This window comes from Corvus cornix, chromosome 26 (assembly GCF_000738735.6).
Source record: "Corvus cornix cornix isolate S_Up_H32 chromosome 26, ASM73873v5, whole genome shotgun sequence".
In the NCBI taxonomy this organism is placed as follows: Eukaryota; Metazoa; Chordata; class Aves; order Passeriformes; family Corvidae; genus Corvus; species Corvus cornix.
The window spans coordinates 2,180,495-2,203,148 of record NC_046354.1 but is presented as its reverse complement, the minus strand read 5'-3'; the positions used below and the strand labels follow the sequence as shown (position 1 = coordinate 2,203,148).

Here is a 22,654-nt window from a genome sequence, read left to right as displayed (position 1 = left end):
ACCGCACTTATCAGCGTATAGTGCGGAGCGGCCGCTCCCGGCTTTTTCCAGGAAATGGGATCCGTTCCCGGCGTGCGATTCCCTCCCCCCGGGACAAACACGGCTCATTTCTGTCCGAGCGGTGCAGCCTGGGGTGCTCGGCCACAAACCCAGCACATCGCACCGGATTTTGCTGTTTACGCGCAGCGGTTCCGCTTTGGTCGCTTCCCAAGGCTCTGACAGGATTAGTTCGGAATTTTCCAAACATATTCCCAGATCCCAGCTTGGGCGTGAGCTCTGGAAATCATTCAGTGCAATCCCCCTGACACGGCAGGGTCACCTGGAGCAGGTGAAAGGGGAAAGTGTGGGTTTTATAATGAAGATAGATGGATATTCTAATATCCAGGTGGATATTCCAGTGGATTGTAATGTCCTGGGGAATATTCTAATGTCCAGGTGGGTATTAAAATGAAGATAGCTCAGCTCTAGGACGCAGGGACCTTGACTATTTTGCCGAGTCAGCGATGTCTCCATAGACACACATCGACATCTTGATTTATTCCATCCTTAAGGCTTGATAATTCCAGGGTGTCCTTGAGTCAGGGATGTACCTGCTGCCTGCTCCACTGAGCAGCTCTCCTTTCATGCTGATTAAGCTTGAAAATATACAAAGATCTTGCATCAAAGAGCTTGAGATAACATTTATTTTCCCCCCCTCCATTTTTAAATTTTTATTATTGTCATTATCATTTATTACTAATTATTTATTTTTATTTATTACAATTTGTTGTGTCACGTAATATAGAATAATATACTTTATTATATACAATATTGGATCCGTATTCATGACTTAGTACTACTTTATGCATTTATTATTATTTTTTAATTTTTAAATTTTTTTTTTTTTTTTTTTTTTTTTTTACGTTTTCCACCAGGGCTGAGAGGACGCATCGCCGGGGTCCTCCAACCCGCTGGGCGGCGCCACATGCCCACGACGGCACCGCGTCCTTTCCAGCAGCACGTTCCGCTCCGCTCTGGGGCTTCGCCGCCATGTTGGCCGTGAGGGGAAGCGGCGGCCCGGACCCCGCTAAAATGGAGGCGCGGAGCCCTCAGGGGGTGTAGGGGCTTCGTCCCCTCCCCGACCCCCGGCCCGGAGCCCATGGAGCGGCTGTAGGGTGAGCACGGGGCTGAGGCGAAGGCGGGGTTTCCCAGGGGCATAGGGCTGAGGGGGGCGGTGAGGGGGCAGGAGGCGGTGCCGGCGGGAGGGACCTGGGGCGGCGGGAGCGTCAATGAACTTTTATCTCTTCCCGGGAAACTCTGGGACAATTGGGATTGCTCCGCCTGGAGAAGGGAAGCTTCGGGTTGATTTAATTGTGGCCTGAAGGGAGCCGGCGAGAAAGATGGAGAGGGAATGTTTACAAGGGCCTGCAATGACAGGAGAAGGGGGAATGACTTCAAACTGCCGGAGGGCAGGGATAGGTGGGATATTGAGAACAAATCCTTCCCTGCCAGGGTGGGGAGGCCTTGGAATGGAATTCCCAGAGAAGCTGTGGCTGCTCCTGGATCCCTGGATGCATCCCAGGCCAGGCTGGAGCCAGCTGGGATAGGGGAAGGTGTCCCTGCCCATGGAGCTGGATGAGCTTTAAGGCGCTTTCCAACCCAAACCACTCTGTAATTCCATGATCCCAGGATTTCACCCTCATAAACACAATCTGAGGAATGGATCCCACAAACACGAGTTTGGTTTACTTAAGGAAGTGTCAGCTGTTGGGGGAAAAACCCTGAGAAAAGCCCATTTTTTTTTCTCCTCCTAAAATAGAGATAAATGCAAATCAGGATGTTCAGGGTGGTGGAAGTGCTTCCCCATCCCAAATTCATGGAGGGATTTAGGGGGATTTGCAGAGCAATTCGCTCTTTGTGACTTTAATCGAAGTGATCACTTTTGTTTTTCCTTCTCCTTTCCCACATTTCACAACGAAAGGAGCGTTGCACAACATTTTTTATTTGTTATCTGCTCTTATTTACCGAAGGTTTGGGTGGCATTTTGGGCAGATCTTTGGGGGAGCAGCCCAAAATTCCTGGCAGATGCATCATGCCAGCCACAAAACTCATCCCAGGTACAAATCATTATTTTAAATAGTTGTGGGGTTTTTTGTTTTTGTTTTTTTTTTTTAATTAAAAGGTCTGAATTTGAGGCGTGAGATGCCCCCAGGGACTCTGATGGGGACAAATTTAATTATCAGTGACATGATGATCACATCAGTGCCTGTTTAAAGCCTCCCCTCCGGGGCTGTTTTACCTAAAATTACCTCAAATCCCAACTTTGTTTTCAGTATTTTGCTTTATTTCAAAGCTGGAAAAAGCGATCACACCTGAATCCAACCCCTGTTGTGTTTCCACTTGAAATAGAACTTAGAAACTAATTTTTTTTCCCCTTAAAACGGGACTTTCAGAAACCAAAACTGAGCTTGAATAAGTTCGAGCTTAACTTTTCAGCCACTTGAGATCTTTGCTTTCAAAAAAAGCTGCGGTCTCGTGGGGTTTTTGGTGTCTCGAGGAGGAACTTTTAGTCACAGAAGAGGCAAATGACCGCTTCCCGTGGCGGGGGTGAAGTTTTGGAGTGGAAAAATTGCTCAGCTCATGACTCCTGTGTGATTCACGATTTCCTCTCGAGACCTTGCTCTGCTCCAGGGACATTTTCTGCAGCTCCCAACGACCTGAAATCCGCCGGAGATTCATTCCCTCGGCTCCAGGTTAGGGGTTGTGAGGTGAAATATGGGAAATTTCGAAATAGAGCTGGGCGGGGAAAGTGAAACTGCGCTGGCAGAGCGTGAAATTCGCCCGTTTTTTAGGAGTTTCCACCACGTGGGAGCACACGGAGCTTTTCAGGAGGCTGCATCCCTAAATTTTGTGGTGTTGGCAGCCTGGAAATGTTGTAGAGCTCAGGAACAAAACCTTAATGAACCCCAAGATTAAATCGTGGTGAAATATGAGTATTACCGAGAAGCAAACTGCCTGAACCCCATCATTTATCTGTAAAACCCGGAGGCTTTGAGTGGTAAAATCAGTGCTGAAACGGTTAAAACTCATCTCCCATTGCCTCCCTCAGCCCCTGGGGCAGCAGAATCCCTTTCTCGGAAAGGGGGTGGAGAGGAAATCCGAATTTTTTCTCCTCTTTGGGGCTGATTTTCACACCAGCCCAGCCGTTATCGGCCACTTTGGGTGCCTCCCTCCCTGCCCTGCCCCGGGCGAGGTTTGAAAAAATCGACTCACAAGAGTCCGGAGCATCCTCGGGACGTGGCAGAGCCTTCCCCGGGGGCTGTCCCACCCAAAAATCCCGGGATAACGATCCCGGGATATTCCTGACAGGCAGAGAAAGTCAAAGTCGGTAAGTCTAGCTCGTTTTAAGGGTGTTTGTGTTCAGTATTTTGGTTTTATCCGCCAGAAATCTGTTAAAATTTAGGGAAATTATAATTGGGAAGTGATTGAAGCTGTTAGAATTTGAATTATTATCGGGTCGCTGTCAGTGCTGTTTAGAAATTTGAATGTTTGATAGGCTTCAATCAACTCTGTCCAGCTCCTCTTGGGAAGATTAAGGGCATTTTTTGTTCAGTGTTTTTGGTTTTATCCACCAGAAATCTGTTGAAATTTAGGGAAAATGATAACTTTAAAGTTATATTTAAAGCTGTTTTAATTTGAATTATTATCTGGTCACTGTTTGGAAATTTGACTAATTGATTTGCTTGAATCAGCCCTTCCTAAATATTTAGAAGTGTTTTGATTTTTGGGAATGATTTTATTCCATGTAGTGCCTCACAGAACTGCTGTAAAAACCCTCAGAAGCCTCTCCTAAAATCCCTAAAAATCCTTTTTAACAGGTGGGGCAGGGATTGGAAGTTCCCAGCGCTCAGAATTGGTGCTAAAATTCAGATTTTTGTCGTGTTTTGAGGTTCCAGCCTGTTTTGTCTGCAGCTGCATTCCTCAGGCAGGAGCTTGATTATTTTCAAAATACTCATTTTAAGCTCATCATGTGCCTCACATCCTGATAACCGCTGTGGGAATAAATTCATTTATCTGGGAAAATTCAGCAAAAGGCGATTTAGATTTTACTTTGAAAATTTTGTGGCATTGCAATTTCAAATCTCATTACTTGACGTTATAATTCAAAGAATTAAATTACTGCACGGATTAAAAATTGACTGAAAACATCCCCAAAGCTGCAGCTCACAGGCAAATTGAGGAGTCCATTTTGGGAGTTAATTTCCTGCTTTAGCCTAAATTTTACCGAAAAGGCTCTTGCAGGGATTATTTGCAACCAGATTCTTGTAAAAATTGAGATTTTCATCTCAATTTGAGAGCTGGGAACACATAAATTCTGACACGAGGTCAAGACTTTGAGCCAGTTCAAGCTGCTTTTTTTCCCCCCACTATTTAATTGACATTAATTCCTTTCTTTTCCAAGTTTTCCAGCCCGTTTTGAGGGAGGGATGAAAGTGGATTTGCTGAGTGATTGCTGAGGTGAAGCTGCTTTTTGGGAGGATGCCAAAACTGAGAAAGGGCCCTGAAAAATTCGAATTGTGCAGGACTTCCCCTTGTGGGCCTTCCAGGAAAGGCTCTGGCACCTCCTTCCCCAGAAATGCTGTTAAAATTCATTTATTCCCTGAATCCAGGCGTTTTTTTGGGAGGTTGCAGCAGCTTTGGGAGATTTTGGGTAATCAGGGAGGTGGGGAATGTGCCGATTGTGGCTTCTCCTTTGGGAATCAAATCGGGAGCTGCTGGAATGGGGAGAATTCCATTGGGTTGTGACTCAGTTGCTCATTCCCCACCTCTGAGTCAGGAATTTCACCCTGTGGAATTGGAATGTTTCCTGATGGAGATTCCCTAAGTTCCCCACTGTGTGTCACTGCCGGAGTCAGGGCATGGAATTCCAGAATCCCAGGATCATCCAGTCCCACCCCCAGCAGTGGGCAGGAACACCTTCCCCTACCCCGGGTTGCTCCAGCCTGGCCTTGGACATTTCCAGGGATGGAGCAGCCATGAATCCTCTGGGAATTCCATCCCATCCCCTCCCCACCCTCACAGTGAGGGATTCCTTCCCAATATCTCCCCTAAATTTCCCCTTTTTTCAGTCTGAACCCATTCCCCCTTCTCCTGTCACTCCAGTTCCTGTGGAATCTTTATTATCCCAACTAGGAATCCCCCTGGGAATGAGGGAATTGCTCCTGAGGTTTCACTCACATTCCCAAACCAGCTCTGAGCTCAGATGAGCCCCCTGGTCCTCAGTGTTCCCTGTGATTGATGTGGATAAATCCATGGATAAATCCCTGCCCTGAGCAGGGTGGAACCCATTTGTTCCCAGCAGGAATCGGAAAATCCGGGCTGCTCCGTGGGAATGTCCCATCCCTGCTTCTCTGGCCAGTCCTTCCATGGCTGTTTGCTGGATGCAGCTTGGAATCATGGATTCTTTAGGGTTGGAAAAGCCCTTTGGGATCAGGAAATCCAGCCCAGGGATTCTTTAGGGTTGGAAAAGCCCTTTGGGATCAGGAAATCCAGCCCAGGGATCTTTAGGGTTGGAAAAGGCCTTTGGGATCAGGAAATCCAGCCCAGGGATTCTTGAGGGTTGGAAAAGCCTTTTGGGATCAGGAAATCCAGCCCAGGGATCTCTAGGATTGGAAAAGCCCTTTGGGATCAGGAAATCCAGCCCAGGGATCTTTAGGGTTGGAAAAGCCCTTTGGGACCAGGAAATCCAGCCCAGGGATTCTTTAGGATTGGAAAAGCCCTTTGGGATCAGGAAGTCCAGCCCAGGGATCTTTAGGGTTGGAAAAGGCCTTTGGGATCAGGAAATCCAGCCCAGGGATTCTTTAGGGTTGGAAAAGCCCTTTGGGATCAGGAAATCCAGCCCAGGGATTCTTTAGGGTTGGAAAAGCCCTTTGGGATCAGGAAATCCAGCCCAGGGATTCTTTAGGGTTGGAAAAGCCTTTTGGGATCAGGAAATCCAGCCCAGGGATTCTTTAGGGTTGGAAAAGCCTTTTGGGATCAGGAAATCCAGCCCAGGGATTCTTTAGGGTTGGAAAAGCCCTTTGGGATCAGCAAGTCCAACCCAGCTCAACCCAACCGCGTCCCCAAGTGCCACATCCACAGGGACTTTTGAACACTTCCAGGGATAACAACTCCACCCTGAGCAGCTCATTCCAACCTTTTCCATGATAAATTTTTCCTGCTGTTTAATCCAAACCCCCCCCCGGAACAGAACAAAGCAGGAGGGGCCCAGAACAGGATTTAAAATGGGATTTTAGGGCTGATTTTAACTCCTGGATCCATTTTTAGGGCGGTGCTTGAACAGCTCCTCACTGCCAGGATGAGCTCCCCAAGCTCTGCCCAGCATCCAGCAGCCGAGAATTCCTGCAGGATCACCCTTGGACAAGCTCATCAGGTAATTAGCAGCTAATTACCCCTCATTTCCACCACTTCTCTCTGTTATTTTCTCCTCAGAGCAGTGATTTTTATTAAACCCAAGCAATATTTAAATCAGGAGAATTGATCCTAAAGGATTGGGCTTTATCCTGAGGAGTTTGTTCTCTTTCACATCACTGATTTAGGAATATTTTAAAGGGAAAAAACAGTAAAAGTGGGCGTAAAAAAGATGGGATAATGCATATTTTTGTGCTGAATTTGTACCTAATTCCACTCATCACCCTCACAGTGAGGAATTCCTTCCCTAAATTTCCCCTTTTTTCAGTCTAAACCCATTCCCCCATTTCCTATCGCTCCAGTTCCTATGGAATCTTTATTATTATCCAAATCTTTCTTTATGATCCATAATAGGAATCACCCTGGGAATGATGGAATTGCTCCTGAGGTTTCACCCAGATCCCAGAGCAGATGAGCCACAAGATTTGATGTGTTTGGTGTGGATAAATCCATGGATAAATCCCTGCTCTGAGCAGGGCAGAACCCATTTGTTCCCAGCAGGAATCAGAAAATCCAGGCTGCTCCATGGGAATGTCCCATCCCTGCTCCTGGGGGTGACTCCGAGCTCAGTTGCCGCCCATCCCAAGGCTCTGCATTCCCAGTCTGGGCTCTGCATTCCCAGTCTTGGCTCTGCATTCCCAGTCTTGGCTCTGCATTCCCAGTCTGGGCTCTGCATTCCCACTCTTGGCTCTGCATTCCCAGTCTGGGCTCTGCATTCCCACTCTTGGCTCTGCATTCCCACTCTTGGCTCTGCATTCCCAGTCTGGGCTCTGCATTCCCACTCTTGGCTCTGCATTCCCACTCTTGGCTCTGCATTCCCACTCTTGGCTCTGCATTCCCAGTCTGGGCTCTGCATTCCCACTCTTGGCTCTGCATTCCCAGTCTGGGCTCTGAATTCCCACTCTTGGCTCTGAATTCCCAGTCTGGGCTCTGCATTCCCAGTCTGGGCTCTGCATTCCCGCTCTTGGCTCTGGATTCCCACTCTGGGCTCTGCATTCCCACTCTTGGCTCTGCATTCCCAGTCTGGGCTCTGCATTCCCACTCTTGGCTCTGCATTCCCACTCTTGGCTCTGCATTCCCACTCTTGGCTCTGCATTCCCAGTCTGGGCTCTGCATTCCCGCTCTGGGCTCTGCATTCCCACTCTTGGCTCTGCATTCCCAGTCTGGGCTCTGCATTCCCAGTCTGGGCTCTGCATTCCCACTCTTGGCTCTGAATTCCCACTCTTGGCTCTGCATTCCCAGTCTGGGCTCTGCATTCCCGCTCTGGGCTCTGCATTCCCACTCTTGGCTCTGCATTCCCGCTCTGGGCTCTGCATTCCCAGTCTGGGCTCTGAATTCCCACTCTTGGCTCTGCATTCCCGCTCTGGGCTCTGCGTTCCCGCTCTTGGCTCTGCATTCCCAGTCTGGGCTCTGCATTCCCAGTCTGGGCTCTGCATTCCCGCTCTTGGCTCTGCATTCCCAGTCTGGGCTCTGCATTCCCACTCTTGGCTCTGCATTCCCAGTCTGGGCTCTGAATTCCCACTCTTGGCTCTGAATTCCCACTCTTGGCTCTGCATTCCCAGTCTGGGCTCTGCATTCCCAGTCTGGGTTCTGCATTCCCGCTCTTGGCTCTGCATTCCCAGTCTGGGTTCTGCATTCCCACTCTTGGCTCTGCATTCCCAGTCTGGGCTCTGGATTCCCGCTCTTGGCTCTGCATTCCCGCTCTTGGCTCTGCATTCCCACTCTTGGCTCTGCATTCCCAGTCTGGGCTCTGCATTCCCAGTCTGGGTTCTGCATTCCCGCTCTTGGCTCTGCATTCCCACTCTTGGCTCTGCATTCCCAGTCTGGGCTCTGCATTCCCAGTCTGGGCTCTGCATTCCCACTCTTGGCTCTGCATTCCCACTCTTGGCTCTGCATTCCCGCTCTGGGCTCTGCATTCCCGCTCTGGGCTCTGCATTCCCACTCTTGGCTCTGCATTCCCAGTCTGGGCTCTGCATTCCCAGTCTGGGCTCTGCATTCCCACTCTTGGCTCTGAATTCCCACTCTTGGCTCTGCATTCCCAGTCTGGGCTCTGCATTCCCGCTCTGGGCTCTGCATTCCCACTCTTGGCTCTGCATTCCCGCTCTGGGCTCTGCATTCCCGCTCTGGGCTCTGCATTCCCAGTCTGGGCTCTGAATTCCCACTCTTGGCTCTGCATTCCCGCTCTGGGCTCTGCGTTCCCGCTCTTGGCTCTGCATTCCCAGTCTGGGCTCTGCATTCCCAGTCTGGGCTCTGCATTCCCGCTCTTGGCTCTGCATTCCCAGTCTGGGCTCTGCATTCCCACTCTTGGCTCTGCATTCCCAGTCTGGGCTCTGAATTCCCACTCTTGGCTCTGAATTCCCACTCTTGGCTCTGCATTCCCAGTCTGGGCTCTGCATTCCCAGTCTGGGTTCTGCATTCCCGCTCTTGGCTCTGCATTCCCAGTCTGGGTTCTGCATTCCCACTCTTGGCTCTGCATTCCCAGTCTGGGCTCTGCATTCCCGCTCTTGGCTCTGCATTCCCACTCTTGGCTCTGCATTCCCAGTCTGGGCTCTGCATTCCCAGTCTGGGTTCTGCATTCCCGCTCTTGGCTCTGCATTCCCAGTCTGGGCTCTGCATTCCCAGTCTGGGCTCTGCATTCCCGCTCTTGGCTCTGGATTCCCACTCTGGGCTCTGCATTCCCAGTCTGGGCTCTGCATTCCCGCTCTTGGCTCTGCATTCCCAGTCTGGGCTCTGCATTCCCGCTCTTGGCTCTGCATTCCCAGTCTTTCCTCACAGGAACAGCCACATCCAAGTGTGAGGGGTTAAATCCAAATTCTTTGGATTGTTTTTTGGTGGGTTTTTTTGTCTTGCCAAGGACTATTCCTGGCTGGAATTCCAACAAAACTCTGCTCTGTGTTCCAGGTGAGACCCAAACTGCCCCTCCTGAGGATTCTGCAGGCTGCAGGTGCCCAGGGCGACACCTTCACACTCAAAGAGGTGGGGTCACATTCCAGCCTTTATCCCTGGGCTTTTTTGGGAGGTGGGATGGGACTGACTCTTTAATTTCCTCTAGTTGAACCCTCGTCTTTGAACTGGGAGAGCCCCGTTTTTAGCTGGGAGAGCCCCGTTTTTAACTGGGATAGCCCTGTTTGAACTGGGAAAGCCCTGTTTCTAATTGGGATGGTCCCATTTTTACTGGGAGAGCCCCGTTTTTAGCTGGGAGAGCCCCGTTTTTAACTGGGATAGCCCCGTTTTTAACTGGGAGAGTCCTGTTTCTAATTGGGATGGTCCCATTTTTACTGGGATAGTCCCGTTTTTAGCTGGGATAGCCCTGTTTGAACGGGGATAATGCTCTTTTGAACTGGGATAATGCTCTTTTGAACTGGGATAGCGCTGTTTGAACTGGGATAACACCATTTTAACTGGAATAATGCCCCTTTAAACTGGGATAACCCCATTTTAACTGGGACATTTCCATTTCCCCACCTTCACCTCAATTTCCCTCCTTGCCAAGTGTTAACAAATCCAAACCTTCTGCTAAAACACAACCCTCCCTTGGCTAAAAGTGCCAAAAATCACCTGTAATTTACCTCCCACAACGCAGGCCAGCAGGATATTGTAAATCCAAGGAAATTTCCCAGGATTTTGGTGGCTGAGGCAGTGTCCTGTCCCCCACAGGTGATGCATTTCCTGGGCCAGTACATCATGGGGAGGCAGCTCTACGACAAGAGGCAGCAACACATGGTTCATTGTGGAGGGGATCAGCTGGGAGAGCTGCTGGGACTGCAGAGCTTCTCTGTCAAGGATCCCAGGTAGGAAAAAAAAATCTCTTTTCACCAGGAAAAGCTCCTGGAGTCACTGCTGGGTTGAGGGGACAGCTCTGTCCCTTTTGTTCCTGCATCCCCTCAAGCCTTGGGTGTTAAATGTCAGTGAAAATCTTTGTCCTGCACTGAGTTTGGAGGTGAAGTTTGTAATAAACAATTAAAAAAAAAAAATCCTAATTGGGTTTTATGGGGGCTTTCTAGGAAAAAAATTCACTGTGAGTTTGGGGTCTCTCTAGAAAAAAATTCGCTGTGGTTTTTGGGATCTCTCTAGAAGAGGTTTTTGGGATCTTTCTAGAAACACACCCCCCCCAAGCCCAGAACTCATTGTGGTTTTTGGGATCTCTCTAGAAAAAAACCTCAGTGGTTTCTGAGATCTCTAGGAAAAAAAACCACCTCAGTGGTTTTTGGGGTCTCTCTAGAAAAAACTCACTGTGAATTTTGGGGTCTCTCTAGAAAAAACTCACTGTGAATTTTGGGATCTCTCTAGGAAAAACCTCAGTGGTTTTGGGATCTCTCTAGAAAAAACTCACTGTGGTTTTTGGGGTCTCTCTAGAAAAAAATCACTGTGGTTTTTGGGGTCTCTCTAAGAAAAAATGTCAGTGGTTTTTGGGGTCTCCCTAGGAAAAACCTCACTGTGGTTTCCAGGGTCTTTAGGGAAAAAATCCTCAGTGGATTTTGGGATCCCTCTAGAAAAAAAACCACCTCAGTGGCTTTTGGGATCTCTCTAGCAAAAAATTCCCCATGGTTTCTGGAGTCTCTCTAGAAGCAGTTTTTGGGATCTCTCCAGAAACAACCCCCCTAGCCCACAACTCACTGTGGTTTTTGGCATCTCTCTAGAAAAAAATCACGGTGGTTTTTGGGGTCTCTCTAGGGAAAAAACCTCACTGTGAATTTTGGGATCTCTCTAGGAAAAACTTCAGTGGTTTCTGGGATCTCTAGGAAAAAAACCTTAGTGGTTTTGGGATCTCTAGAAAAAATCACTGTGGTTTTTGGGGTCTCTCTAAGAAAAAATGTCAGTGGTTTTTGGGGTCTCCCTAGGAAAAACCTCACTGTGGTTTCCAGGGTCTTTAGGAAAAAAATCCTCAGTGGATTTTGGGATCCCTCTAGAAAAAAAACCACCTCAGTGGCTTTTGGGATCTCTCTAGCAAAAAATTCCCCGTGGTTTCTGGAGTCTCTCTAGAAGCAGTTTTTGGGATCTCTCCAGAAACAACCCCCCTAGCCCACAACTCACTGTGGGTTTTGGCATCTCTCTAGAAAAAAAATCACGGTGTTTTTTGGGGTCTCTCTAGGAAAAAAACCTCACTGTGAATTTTGGGATCTCTCTAGGAAAAACTTCAGTGGTTTCTGGGATCTCTAGGAAAAAAACCTTAGTGGTTTTGGGATCTCTAGAAAAAATCACTGTGGTTTTTGGGGTCTCTCTAGGAAAAAATCATTGTGGTTTTTGGGGTCTCTCTAGGAAAAACCTCAGTGGTTTTTGGGATCTCTCTAGAAAAAACCTCAGTGGTTTTTGGGATCTCTCTAGAAAAAACTCACTGTGGTTTTTGGGATCTCTCTAGAAAACACTTACTGTGGTTTTTGGGGTCTCTCTAAGAAAAAATGTCAGTGGTTTTTGGGGTCTCCCTAGGAAAAACCTCACTGTGGTTTCCAGGGTCTTTAGGAAAAAAATCCTCAGTGGATTTTGGGATCCCTCTAGAAAAAAAGCCACCTCAGTGGCTTTTGGGATCTCTCTAGCAAAAAATCCCCCATGGTTTCTGGAGTCTCTCTAGAAGCAGTTTTTGGGATCTCTCCAGAAACAACCCCCCTAGCCCACAACTCACTGTGGGTTTTTGGCATCTCTCTAGAAAAAAATCACGGTGTTTTTTGGGGTCTCTCTAAGAAAAAATGTCAGTGGTTTTTGGGGTCTCTCTAGAAAAAAATCACTGTGGTTTTTGGAGTCTCTCTAGAAAAAACTCACTGTGGTTTTTGGGGTCTCCCTAAGAAAAAATGTCAGTGGTTTTTGGGGTCTCTAGGAAAAACCTCACTGTGGTTTCCAGGGTCTTTAGGGAAAAAAATCCTCAGTGGTTTTTGGGATCTCTAGGAAAAAAGATTCCCTGTGGTTTCTGGAGTCTCTCTAGAAGCAGTTTTCGGGATCTCTCTAGGAAAATCAATTCCCTTTGGTTTTTGGGGTCTCCCTGGACGCTCCAAGGAGATTTTTCCTGGCTCAGGGGGTGACGGTTGCTTGTGTCCCTTCCCCACAGCCCCGTGTACGAGATGCTGAAACGGAACCTGACAGCTGCTGCCCTCTCAGGTAGGTTGGTCACAAACCCATTCCATAAATGTTGCAATAACTGGGTAAGTACTGAAATTCAGGAGCAGATCTGTGGCTGAAGGAGGAATAAACTTCTCTCGAAGGCTTTGCCAAGCAAATCTCTCGGAGTTTGTGTCTTTTCTGTGTGTCAGGAGCTGTTTGAGTGATGTGGCTGCCAAGAAAAGCCAAATTTTGGGCCAAAGCTAAATCCTGAGCGTGGCTGGAATATCCCATCCTTTATTGAAATCAATCTTCAATCAATTGAAATCAATCTTTATTGATTTCTCAATATTTTTTCAGCTTTGGAGCTGCAACTTCTTGCTCTCACCTCGTTTTATACTTTGATGATCTCTAAGAGTTGCTAAAAACTCTGCAAGGCTTTAATCAAACACTGGAACCTTTAAAGGTCATTTCAGCTTCCCCAGCTCATGAGAGGAATCAAATCAAACTCCATCAAAATGAAAATTCTCAAATTAATCTGAGCTGGTGGCTTCCTTGCAGCCAGTTCCTGTTGTAGGGCTGGGAACGTTCACTGGGAAAAAGAAACTCCACTGGGAAAAAGAAACTCCACTGTGGAGTTTTGTGCTACATTTCCTGAGGTTTTTAAACAGATAAAATGGATTTAATCCTTCAGAAGGGCTCAGGCACATGGAGAGAAATTCAAAATGAAAACGAACACTTAAAATATGGCCCTAAAGGGTTTGGTTTCCTACCTTGGATTTATTTTTACGGAAGATTCTTTTCAAGAATCTTTGGATTTATTTTCTAGAAGAATTTTTTGAATTCTTTTTGGACTCTTAACCTGTAGGATAATTGTGTGAGTGCTGTTCCCTCTTCCCAAGAAAAGCTGTGTGTGTGGAGAGCAAAGGATTCCCAGCCAAACTCTGTCCTCTGCTGCCTTTTTCCTTGGAATGTGGCCATTCCTGGTCCACTCCTGGTGTCACTTTAAGCCTGGCTCAGGAAATGCTGTCCTTAGGACTGAGTTAGGCCTGGCTGTGTGTGAGTGTGACCCAAACGAAACAAGCTTGGCAGACCAGACCTTGGAATGCACAGGGAGGGAGACTCCAGCTGTTTTCCTTCCTTTCCAGCTGTTGGGTTTCCTTCAGCCCAGCACAGGAATTACTGGATTTGGTGATTTTCCCCCCTTTTCTCTTCTAATTTTTCCCCCCCTTTTCTCTTCTAATTTTTCCCCCCCTTTTCTCTTCTAATTTTTCCCCCCCTTTTCTCTTCTAATTTTCCCCCCTTTTCTCTTCTGATTTTCCCCCCTTTTCTCTTCCGATTTTCTCTTTTTCTTTTTCTTTTTCTTTTTCTTTTTCTTTTTCTTTTTCTTTTTCTTTTTCTTTTTCTTTTTCTTTTCTTATGTCCCCCCCTTTTCTTTTCTTAGTTTCCCCCTTTTCTAATTTCCCCCCTTTTCTTAGCCAATATTTCCCCCCTTCCTTGTCTAATTTCCCCCCCAAGTCTGTCTCCCACGAGATGCATTTAGGAATCCCTCACCTCAAGGATGTTTTTTATGGAATATATTGGCTCCTAAAGGAAGCCTTCCAGCACCTGGAGTATTTTCACTCCCTGAAAATCCAGTTTTGGAAGGATGATTCTTCCCTGTTCTAACATCCCTGCAGAGCCCAAGCAGTGATGGATGAGCCAGCTGGCGTCTGTTTTCCATCAGGGATTAAAAAATCAGCAGCTGGAAGGTGATGGAAGCAGGAAAGGAAAGCAGGAATATGGGATAGATCCCTGTCATCTCTGATCCTGGCTTTTGCTCCATTTAAAGGCCACTTTGAGGTGGAATTTTCTGCCTGTATGTATGATTCCTGGTGGGAATCAGCCTCATCCAGCAGGGAATTTCCCTGCTAAATTGCAAGGGGAGCAGGCAGGAGCCAGCCTGGCATCTTTTGTTCTCCCTGTTCAAAGCCAGACTCAGGAAGATTCCCATTAATTGGATTGTTCCTGTTATTTAGCTTGGCCTTTTAATTAACTCCTGGGAGCAGCAGAATCAGCTGGATTCGGGTTTGTCCAGGACGTGTCCACGCTGTGTGTGCATGGAATTTTCCCTTCTTCACTCTTTATTCCTCGTGCCCACACCCTTCAGGAAGAGCTGGAATCCTCAGGATTCCAAAGAACAACCTTGCTCTTCCCTGTTGACCTTCCAGGTGGGATTCCCCACCCTCTGGAATTTGAGCAGTGCGATGTGGCCCGACTGCCATGGTGGTTTTTAGGCGACCTCAGAAGCAATTCCAAGTCCGGGGGTAACGGATCCACAGATACTCAGACTAACCAGGAATTCTTGTGGCAAGGAGCTTGGGATGGCTGTAGGAAAACAGGAATCATTTTTCCCTTTGAGAAGATCCTGACTTTTCACCCAGCTGCTTCTCCAGCAAGGCGCAGACCCCAAAATCCATAAACTCATCCCTGAGGAAGCCAGGCCTTTGCTAATAAGGAATTTTCCAAGGTCTGCCAAGCGTGGCTCGTTGGTTGCTTGCTGCAGGCCCTGCGTGATGTGAGAATGGCTATTTCCGGGGAAGGTTTTTCCTTGTGTTTTACCTGCCATCTGCAGATGCTGCACAGACTCTCCCAAAGGAGCAGAGCGTCGCTAAGCCCAGCCCAGACCAGCTGAAGGTAAACCCCACTGCCTGGTGGTTTCTTTTCTTGTACAGAGTTGCCCCTTCTCTGTACCTGTGCATGGTGGACTGCCAGAACTTTTTTGTTGTGCCAGCTCCTCACCTTCCTGAGAGAAAAAAAAAACCAAAAACAATCCCCAAAAAGAAAAAGTTCTTGGAGTCCACAGAGCAGGGACAGAGTGACCCTTCTCTGTTCTCCTCGTGACAGAGTGCCAGTCTCTGAGCGCGTTTCTCTGGGGTGCAGCACTTCCAGGCCTCAGCTTCTCCAGCCTGCTCCGTGTTTTCCTGCTTTTCCCCCTTCTATCCCACCCTTTCTCCGAGTAGGAATTGCCAAATCATTCACTGAGCCAGTTTTGTGTCTAGTTAGGATTTGTTTTCAGCAGCTTTCTCAGGCAGAGGTGAAAACCTAGGAAAAATCTTGGCGCTTCCAAAGTTTCCTGGTGTGGTTTGGGATGAGGGCGGGTGGAGCTGGGAGGTCTCAGAGAGCCACAAAATCCCGGTTTTACTGCATGAAAAACGGCAACTTTGGGACTTTTGCCAAGCTGAAGATTTTTCCTAGGTTGGTTGTGCTGATTCCAGAGGCTTTAGGCTGTGTATGAGGTCAATAGTTTGTAGTTTTTATTCTCAGTTATTCCTCTTCCTACCTGCTTGGTCTCGTCCTGCAGCTGGTGCCTGGGAATGGAAGTGCTACATCCCCTTGTCCCTGCAAGCTCTGCTGGGCTAATTCCTGGATTTTCCTTCCTGCAGCTCAGCCAGGAGGAAGGGTCTGACTCTGGAATCGTGGAGAGTGACAGCAAAGCCTCTGCTCTGGCTACCTCAGAGCCCAAAAGTGACTCTTGTGAAGGTGAGGGGCAATTTTCTGTGTTACCACAACATTTACAAATCCTGTGTGGGACACACAGCAGCAAAATGCTGGAGGAGGGAGTTGGGAGACTCCAAAAAAATCCCTGGTTTGGAATGGAATCATTCCAAATCTTCATGCTAAAGATGGAGAGATTGCAAATGTTCACCACAGGCGTTGTCTGGCTCACAAAGAACAAAATGCTCTGAGTGCAGTGGCAGGTAAAGCCCCCAAATCACATCTCTCACTGAACAATGCCATGAAAAAAACCTTCCAGACCTTGCTGGAGGGTGTTTTAAATGCTGGAATTATCCTTGGATCCATTCCCCTTCCCAAGGGATGCTCCTGAGCACACAGAACCCAGCCTGGGCTGGCTGCAGTTGTTCCCTGCAAACCAAGCAGGGAACTGAACAACAATGGGGGTTTTTTTTGGTGGATCTGTCATATTTTGGCATTTCCCCATGGGATTTCTTGCTGGGTCACTCATGGAGATTTCAAATGTTTTGGGAGCAATTTTCCTGTTTTTCCACTTTGTATTCTCTCGTATCAAGGAACCTCAGTTGGAAAAGCAGCTCTTTGCAGAATGTGGGTGTTCCCAGCTCAAATGGGAGTGGTGGAAATTCCCTGAGTGTACAAAACAGCCTTGGCTGTGCCTTTGAAACTCCAGGCACTGGAGGGAGGGAGATCCAAGGTTATCCTGGAATCCAGAGCGCTCAGTTTGGGATCCCGAGCTGGAAAGGAGGCTGGAGCACAGGGAGGATGGATCCCCACTTTTGTTTGAGCCTGGCTTGAGAATTCAGGAGCTGCAAACTGAATTCAAACCGTTCCTTTCTGCATTTTAAATCACTCAAGAACTCCACTCAGGGCTGGCTCGGGAAGTGTTCGTGTTTCTGTGGTGAAACTTGAGATGAAAACTCAACCTGTCCCAGTACAGGGACACTGGGAACACTGGGATGTTTCCTGAATTAATGCAGGGATTTCTGTCAGATCCAGCAGCACAGATGGGACATCCAAACCCTAAAGCTCCCAGCCTGATGCAAGAAGGACAAAATAATCCAATTTGGCCCCAGTTTTTCTCTGCTGGCCTCTTAACCAATGACTTGAACTCTCCTTGGCTCTTCCAGACAAAGACTTGATAGAAAACCTCTCCAAAAGCAAGAAGCCGAAGCTGGACCTGGTGTTTGAGGAATGGGATGTGGCTGGGCTGCCTTGGTGGTTTTTAGGCAACCTCAGAAGCAATTACAATTCCAGGAGTAACGGATCCACAGATATTCAGACTAACCAGGTGTGGAACCACTTTAAAGTGTCCTCTCCCTCTCCTCTTTTGCCTCCAAGGCAATCAAATATTCCTGGTTTTTCTCTCTTTCCCCTTCCCACTCCAGGATTTTCAGCCTCTCCCCCTGTGTGGGCCTGTCCCAGCCTTTCCCATCGGGTGGTTGGTGATTTTTAGTGGTTTTAAAGCAACCAAACTCTCCCTCAAGGCCCTCAGAGGTCCCCGGATTTCAGGAGTTGCCCTTTTTTATTGGGATGAACGTTGTAGGGTGGTGGAAGGGGAAGCAGGACAGAGGTGGAAGCTGGAAAATGAGGAGCCTGTGAGGTGGAATTTGGAAAAAGGGGGAGCCTGTGAGGTGGAAACTGGGGGAAGAGGAGCCTGTGAGGTGGAATTTGGAAAAAGGGGGAGCCTGTGAGGTGGAAATTGGGAGAAGGGGGGCTTCTGAGGTGGGATTTGGGAAAAGGGGAGCCCATGAGGTGGAATTTGGAAGAAGGGGAGCCCATGAGGTGGAAATTGGGAAATGGGGGGCCTCTGAGGAGGAGATTGGGAAAAGGGGAGCTTGTGAGGGAGAAATTTTAAAAAGGGGGCCTGTGAAGTGGAAACTTGGAAAAGAGGAACCTGTGAGGTGGAAATTGGGAAAAGGTTGGAAAAAGAGGAGCCTGTGAGGTGCAATTTGGAAGAAGGGGGGCCTCTGAGGAGGAAATTGGGAAAAGGGGAGCCTGTGAGGGAGAAATTGGGAGAAGGGGGGCCTCTGAGGTGGAATTCGGGAAAAGGGGAGCCCGTGAGGTGGAAATGGGAAAAAAGGGAACTTGTGAGGTAAAAATTTTAAAAAGGGGAGCCTCTGAGGTGAAAATTTTAAAAAGGGGAGCCCATGAGGAGGAAATTGGGAAAAGGGGGGGCCTCTGAGGAGGAAATTGGGAAAAAGGGAGCCTGTGAGGTGAAAATTTTAAAAAGGGGGGCCTCTGAGGTACAAATTGGGAAAAGGGGAGCCCATGAGGAGGAATTTGGGAAAAGGGGGGCCTCTGAGGAGGAAATTGGGAAAAGGGGAGCCTGTGAGGTGGAAATTGGGAAAACGGGGGCCTCTGAGGAGGAAATTGGGAAAAGGGGAGCCCATGAGGTGGAAAATGGGAAAAGGGGAACCTCTGAGGTGAAAATTTTAAAAAGGAGAGCCTGTGAGGAGGAAATTGGGAAAAGGGGAGCCTCTGAGGTGAAAATTTTAAAAAGGGGAGCCTGTGAGGAGGAAATTGGGAAAAGGGGAGCTTGTGAGGTGAAAATTTTAAGAAGGGGAGCCCATGAGGTAGAAATTTTAAAAAGGGGTCTCTCAGGGTTGTGAGGTGCCCCAGGAAGAAGCTGCCCAGAGCATTGGAGGTTGTTGGAGAGGAAAATGGGATGGTGATGGATGTGGAGCTGCTCCTAAAGGGCTTTTCCTGGTTTTTTTTTCCCCTCAGGACATTGACACTGCCATAGTTTCAGACACCACTGATGACCTGTGGTTCCTCAACGAGTGCCCCTTGGAGCAGGGCAGTGCTGGGCTCAAGGTGGAAGTGCTGGACTGTGAGGAGGTTACAGGAAGTGCCACAAAGGTACCACAGTTAGGCCTGGTTTAACTCATCCCATGGTGCTCTGCTGCCCTTGGAAAAGCTGGATCTGTTCCCATCCAGAGGCTAAATCCTGTTTAGAAAAGGCTGTCACCATTCCTCACATGTTGGGTGGTTTTCCTGTTTGGGTTTTGGTTTAAATCCATATTTTCAAGGCATAAAATTTGATTTAAAATGAATTAAACCTCTCCCAGCAAGTTAACTGGGTTTCTAACCAGGATCTTCAAGAATTACAAATCAAAAATCGTGGAATTAAGGTTGGAAAAAGCTCTTAGAGTCCAGCTAAAGACTCAAAGAGGAAAATCTGATCACAGTAAAGCAGGACTAAACCAGGAAGAGTCACCAACGTTCTGCAATAAAAACACTGCAAAAAATGGCTTTTTTATTCACTTACAGAAGTGGTTTAATTAGCAGGGTGATTATATAATCGTTTAACTGGGGTGTGCAGTGCCAGGAACACGATAAATAGGGATCATTCCGACATTCCCACTCTCTGACAATGCTTCCTGGAATTCCAGGTGCCTGAGGATGTGTGCTTGGATGAGCTGGAGAATTCCCAGTGCCTGACTGATGACACGGACACAGAGGCTGCTTCTGAGGTGGGAATTCCTTGGGATCAGCATTCCCTGGGGCTGGAAGGACTCATCCCACATCTGCTGCTGGTTTTGGGGTGGGAAAAGCTGATTCTTTTGTGGGTTTCCACAGAAAAAGGGGCTGGGTGAAGTTCTGTTGATACCCAGGCATAGTTTAATAAGGTTTTAATAAGGTTTTAATAAGGTTTTTAATAACGTTTTAATTCCATGTTGCCCTCTGGATGGAAATCTGGAGGATTGTCCTTGGAAGGAACCTGGAAATCTCAGGTAGCACTTCGGAATCACTGAACCCATACTCTAAAAAAACAAAAAACCCACCTTTTTAGTGGACAAAATCCCTTTTTCTGTGACAAAATCAGGGATTCTCCAAGTCCAGTGGAGCTGCCTCCTGTTTTGTGCTCTCTGAGATGGGAGGAGGATCCACTTCTGGAAAATTCCATATTTCCATGACACTGGAATGGCCTTTGTGGTGTCATTTGTCCTCTGGAATTACAAACCACAGCTGCTTTTTCCCTGTTTTAAGGACAAAACAAGGTGGGAGGAGAACCAGCAGCAATTCCTGGGCTTTCACCCTGTTCCTCTTCCCAAATCCCAAACACCAAATTCCTTCTTTCAGCTTCTCCCAATCCTGAGGCTGCCTTGGAGGGTGGTTTGAATTCCCCAAAGTGCATCAGGGGACTTTTTACAGCTGGTGACACCAAAATAAGAATTGATTTGAGGCAGAATTTTAATAATTTTAGGCAGAATTTTAATGGTTTTAACAGAATTTTAATTATTTTAGCAGAATTTTAGTGGTTTTAGCAGAATTTTCCAGCCTGGAATAAATGGGAATGTCCCTGGTTTTGGATAGCTGACTCCTGGCTCTGCACTTGGGCAGCTCCAGCCCTTTTTTGTGGGATAGTTAATTAATAAATCTATTAATTGTGCAGATTCCACAGCTCTAAGTGATGGGTGAGCCTGGAAAACAAATTCCTGCCAAATTCCAGGAGCTCTCCCCTTGAATTTCGAGGGAGGAATTGAAAATTCTGTTGAAATTAAATGAAAATAAACTGTGCTCCAGCTTGGATTCTTCCAGGGGGCTGAGAGAGAGGAAGGAGAGGAATTCGTGAGGGAGAAATCTGTGGGACACACAGGGAGAAATCAATTCCAAGCCACAAAATGTTGATTTTTTCAGCTTATAAATCACTCATAAATAAAATTTTCATCACGAGCCTTCCTTGCTGCTTTTCCCACATGGCTAAAACGAGGAATACCCAAAAATACACTGATTTTTCTGCTGGAATTTTTGCCTTAAATCCCTCAGGATTGCTGGCAATGCTCCAAGTGCAGGAAGTTCAACTCTCCAGGGAAAAGGTACTGCTACCGCTGCTGGGCCCTGCGCAAGGACTGGTACCGGGACTGCCCCAAACTGCCCCATTCCCTGTCCCTCTCCAACATCAATTCCATGGAAAACCAGGAGCAGGACGAAGGGATGGACGTTCCAGACTGCAGGAGGACAATTTCAGCCCCAGCTGGCCAACCCAAACACCTTTTCCTGGGAGAAACCAAACCCCACGTGGATCCCGGCAGCTCCATTGAGTCCTTGGATTTGGCGCGGGATGGGAAAAACCGGGATTTTGCCGAGCTGAAAAAAGAGGAGGAGATGGAATCTTTGGAGAGCATCAAAACCCTGCTGAATCCCTGCTTCCTGTGCCAGCACAGGCCTCGGGATGGGAATATTGTCCACGGAAGGACTGCTCACCTGGTGGCCTGCTTCAGGTGTGCCAGGATGCTGAAGAAGAAGAGATCTCCGTGCCCCGTGTGCAGGAAGGAGATCAAGATGGTCATCAGGATCTTCATGGGGTAGTGAGGCTTTCTGCCCCTAAAATAACGCCAAAATGAGGAGGGGTTTTTTTTTGCACTCAAATCCCAGTTCCGGGGCTCAGTGTGTGCAGATCACAATGGTCGTTGGGTTATTCGTGGGTTAGCTGAGCCTTCTGACCCTAAAATAAGCCCAAAAAGAGGATTTTTTTTTGCACTCAAATCCCAATTCCAGAGCTCAGTGTGCAGGATCAGGATGGTCATCGGGATCTTCACGGGGTAGCAGGGTCACTTGAGCCCTTCTGCCCCTAAAAATAACCCCCAAATGAGGTTTTTTGCACTCAAAATCCCATTTCAGTGTGTGCAGGAAGGAGATCAGGATGGTCATCAGGATCTTCGTGGGGTAGCGTGGCCTTCTGCCCCTAAAATAACCCCAAAACGAGGTTTTTTGCACTCAAATCCCAATTTTAGAACCAATTGTGCGGGATCAAGATGGTCATCAGGATCTTCATGGGGTAGTGAGGGTTTGTGTCTCTAAAAGAACCCCCAAAAAGAGGATTTTTGCACTCAAACCCCTATTCCAGAGCTCAGCCAGTGAAACCAAAGAAAATCAGGATTTGAATCCCACTAAGAATCCTCTGCAGGATCCACTTTTCCATGGAAATCAAACACCTTGGGATCAAAACCCCAGCTTGGAAATTTTCCCAATTTTCCGACTTCAGCCCAATTTTGCCCCTGGGATTCTTTATCCTGACCAAGAATGGAAGATTTGGGAAAAGCTGTGACTTCTGGAATGTTTTCTTTTTCCATAAATCCAGACCTGTGCAATTCCTTTGGAGCTGAGAGATAAAAAATAGAAATAAATATTTATGGTGGGAGGGTGGGGGGTTTGTTTTGCATCAGTTTTCCTGAGAAGAAAAATAACTTTATTCCTGATTTTTTTTTTTTATTGTTTAAGGCAGGCAGGGTGAAGATTTCCTTGCTCCCAGATGGGAAGTAATTCCAGATTTTTAATCCACAGCTCTCAGGTCACAAATCCAATGGAAATAATAATAATAATAATAATGGTATATTTTGCTTTTTTTTTTTGGACTCTTTAATTTCTTTTTTTAATATATTTAAATCTATTCTCGGTCACCCTTTCATAGCTCTGTCCAGCAGGATTCAATGCCAGAAGCTTTGGGGTATTTTGGGATGTTCCACTTGCCCTCACCTCATCCTTCAGGCTAAAAAAATCCTCATTTTTGAGGGAAAAATGGCTTTAAAATCAAAACATGAACCTTGAATTCCTTTAAAGCCCCGTTTGCACTCCGAGGGCTGTGTTGGGTGTTGATTTTTTAAATTTTTCCTGATTTTTTTTGAGATTTAACCTCAAATTCTCTGGGAATCTC

The 22,654-nt window shown here is 47.3% G+C and overlaps 1 protein-coding gene across 1 annotated transcript; it reads left to right on the top strand.

Moving 5' to 3' along the window:
* The first annotated feature begins 1,006 nt into the window (after positions 1 to 1,006).
* On the top strand, positions 1,007 to 22,348 carry MDM4 (MDM4 regulator of p53). The gene is made up of 11 exons (XM_039565141.1): positions 1,007 to 1,154; positions 6,307 to 6,412; positions 9,352 to 9,426; positions 10,108 to 10,241; positions 12,491 to 12,540; positions 15,095 to 15,156; positions 15,906 to 16,002; positions 17,124 to 17,284; positions 18,721 to 18,855; positions 19,389 to 19,469; positions 20,767 to 22,348. Exons 2-11 carry the CDS (start codon positions 6,338 to 6,340, stop codon positions 21,307 to 21,309), a joined length of 1,413 nt encoding a protein of 470 aa, XP_039421075.1. The 5' UTR covers positions 1,007 to 1,154; positions 6,307 to 6,337; the 3' UTR covers positions 21,310 to 22,348.
* Positions 22,349 to 22,654: the final 306 nt, after the last annotated feature.

Excerpts from the sequence above, each read along its gene's own strand:
- MDM4 (XM_039565141.1), top strand. The coding sequence starts at position 6,338 with ATGAGCTCCCCAAGCTCTGCCCAGCATCCAGCAGCCGAGAATTCCTGC. Across the intron at positions 12,541-15,094 it reads GACAGCTGCTGCCCTCTCAG|ATGCTGCACAGACTCTCCCA; the intron begins GTAGGTTGGTCA and ends TGCCATCTGCAG. Across the intron at positions 16,003-17,123 it reads CAAAAGTGACTCTTGTGAAG|ACAAAGACTTGATAGAAAAC; the intron begins GTGAGGGGCAAT and ends TGGCTCTTCCAG.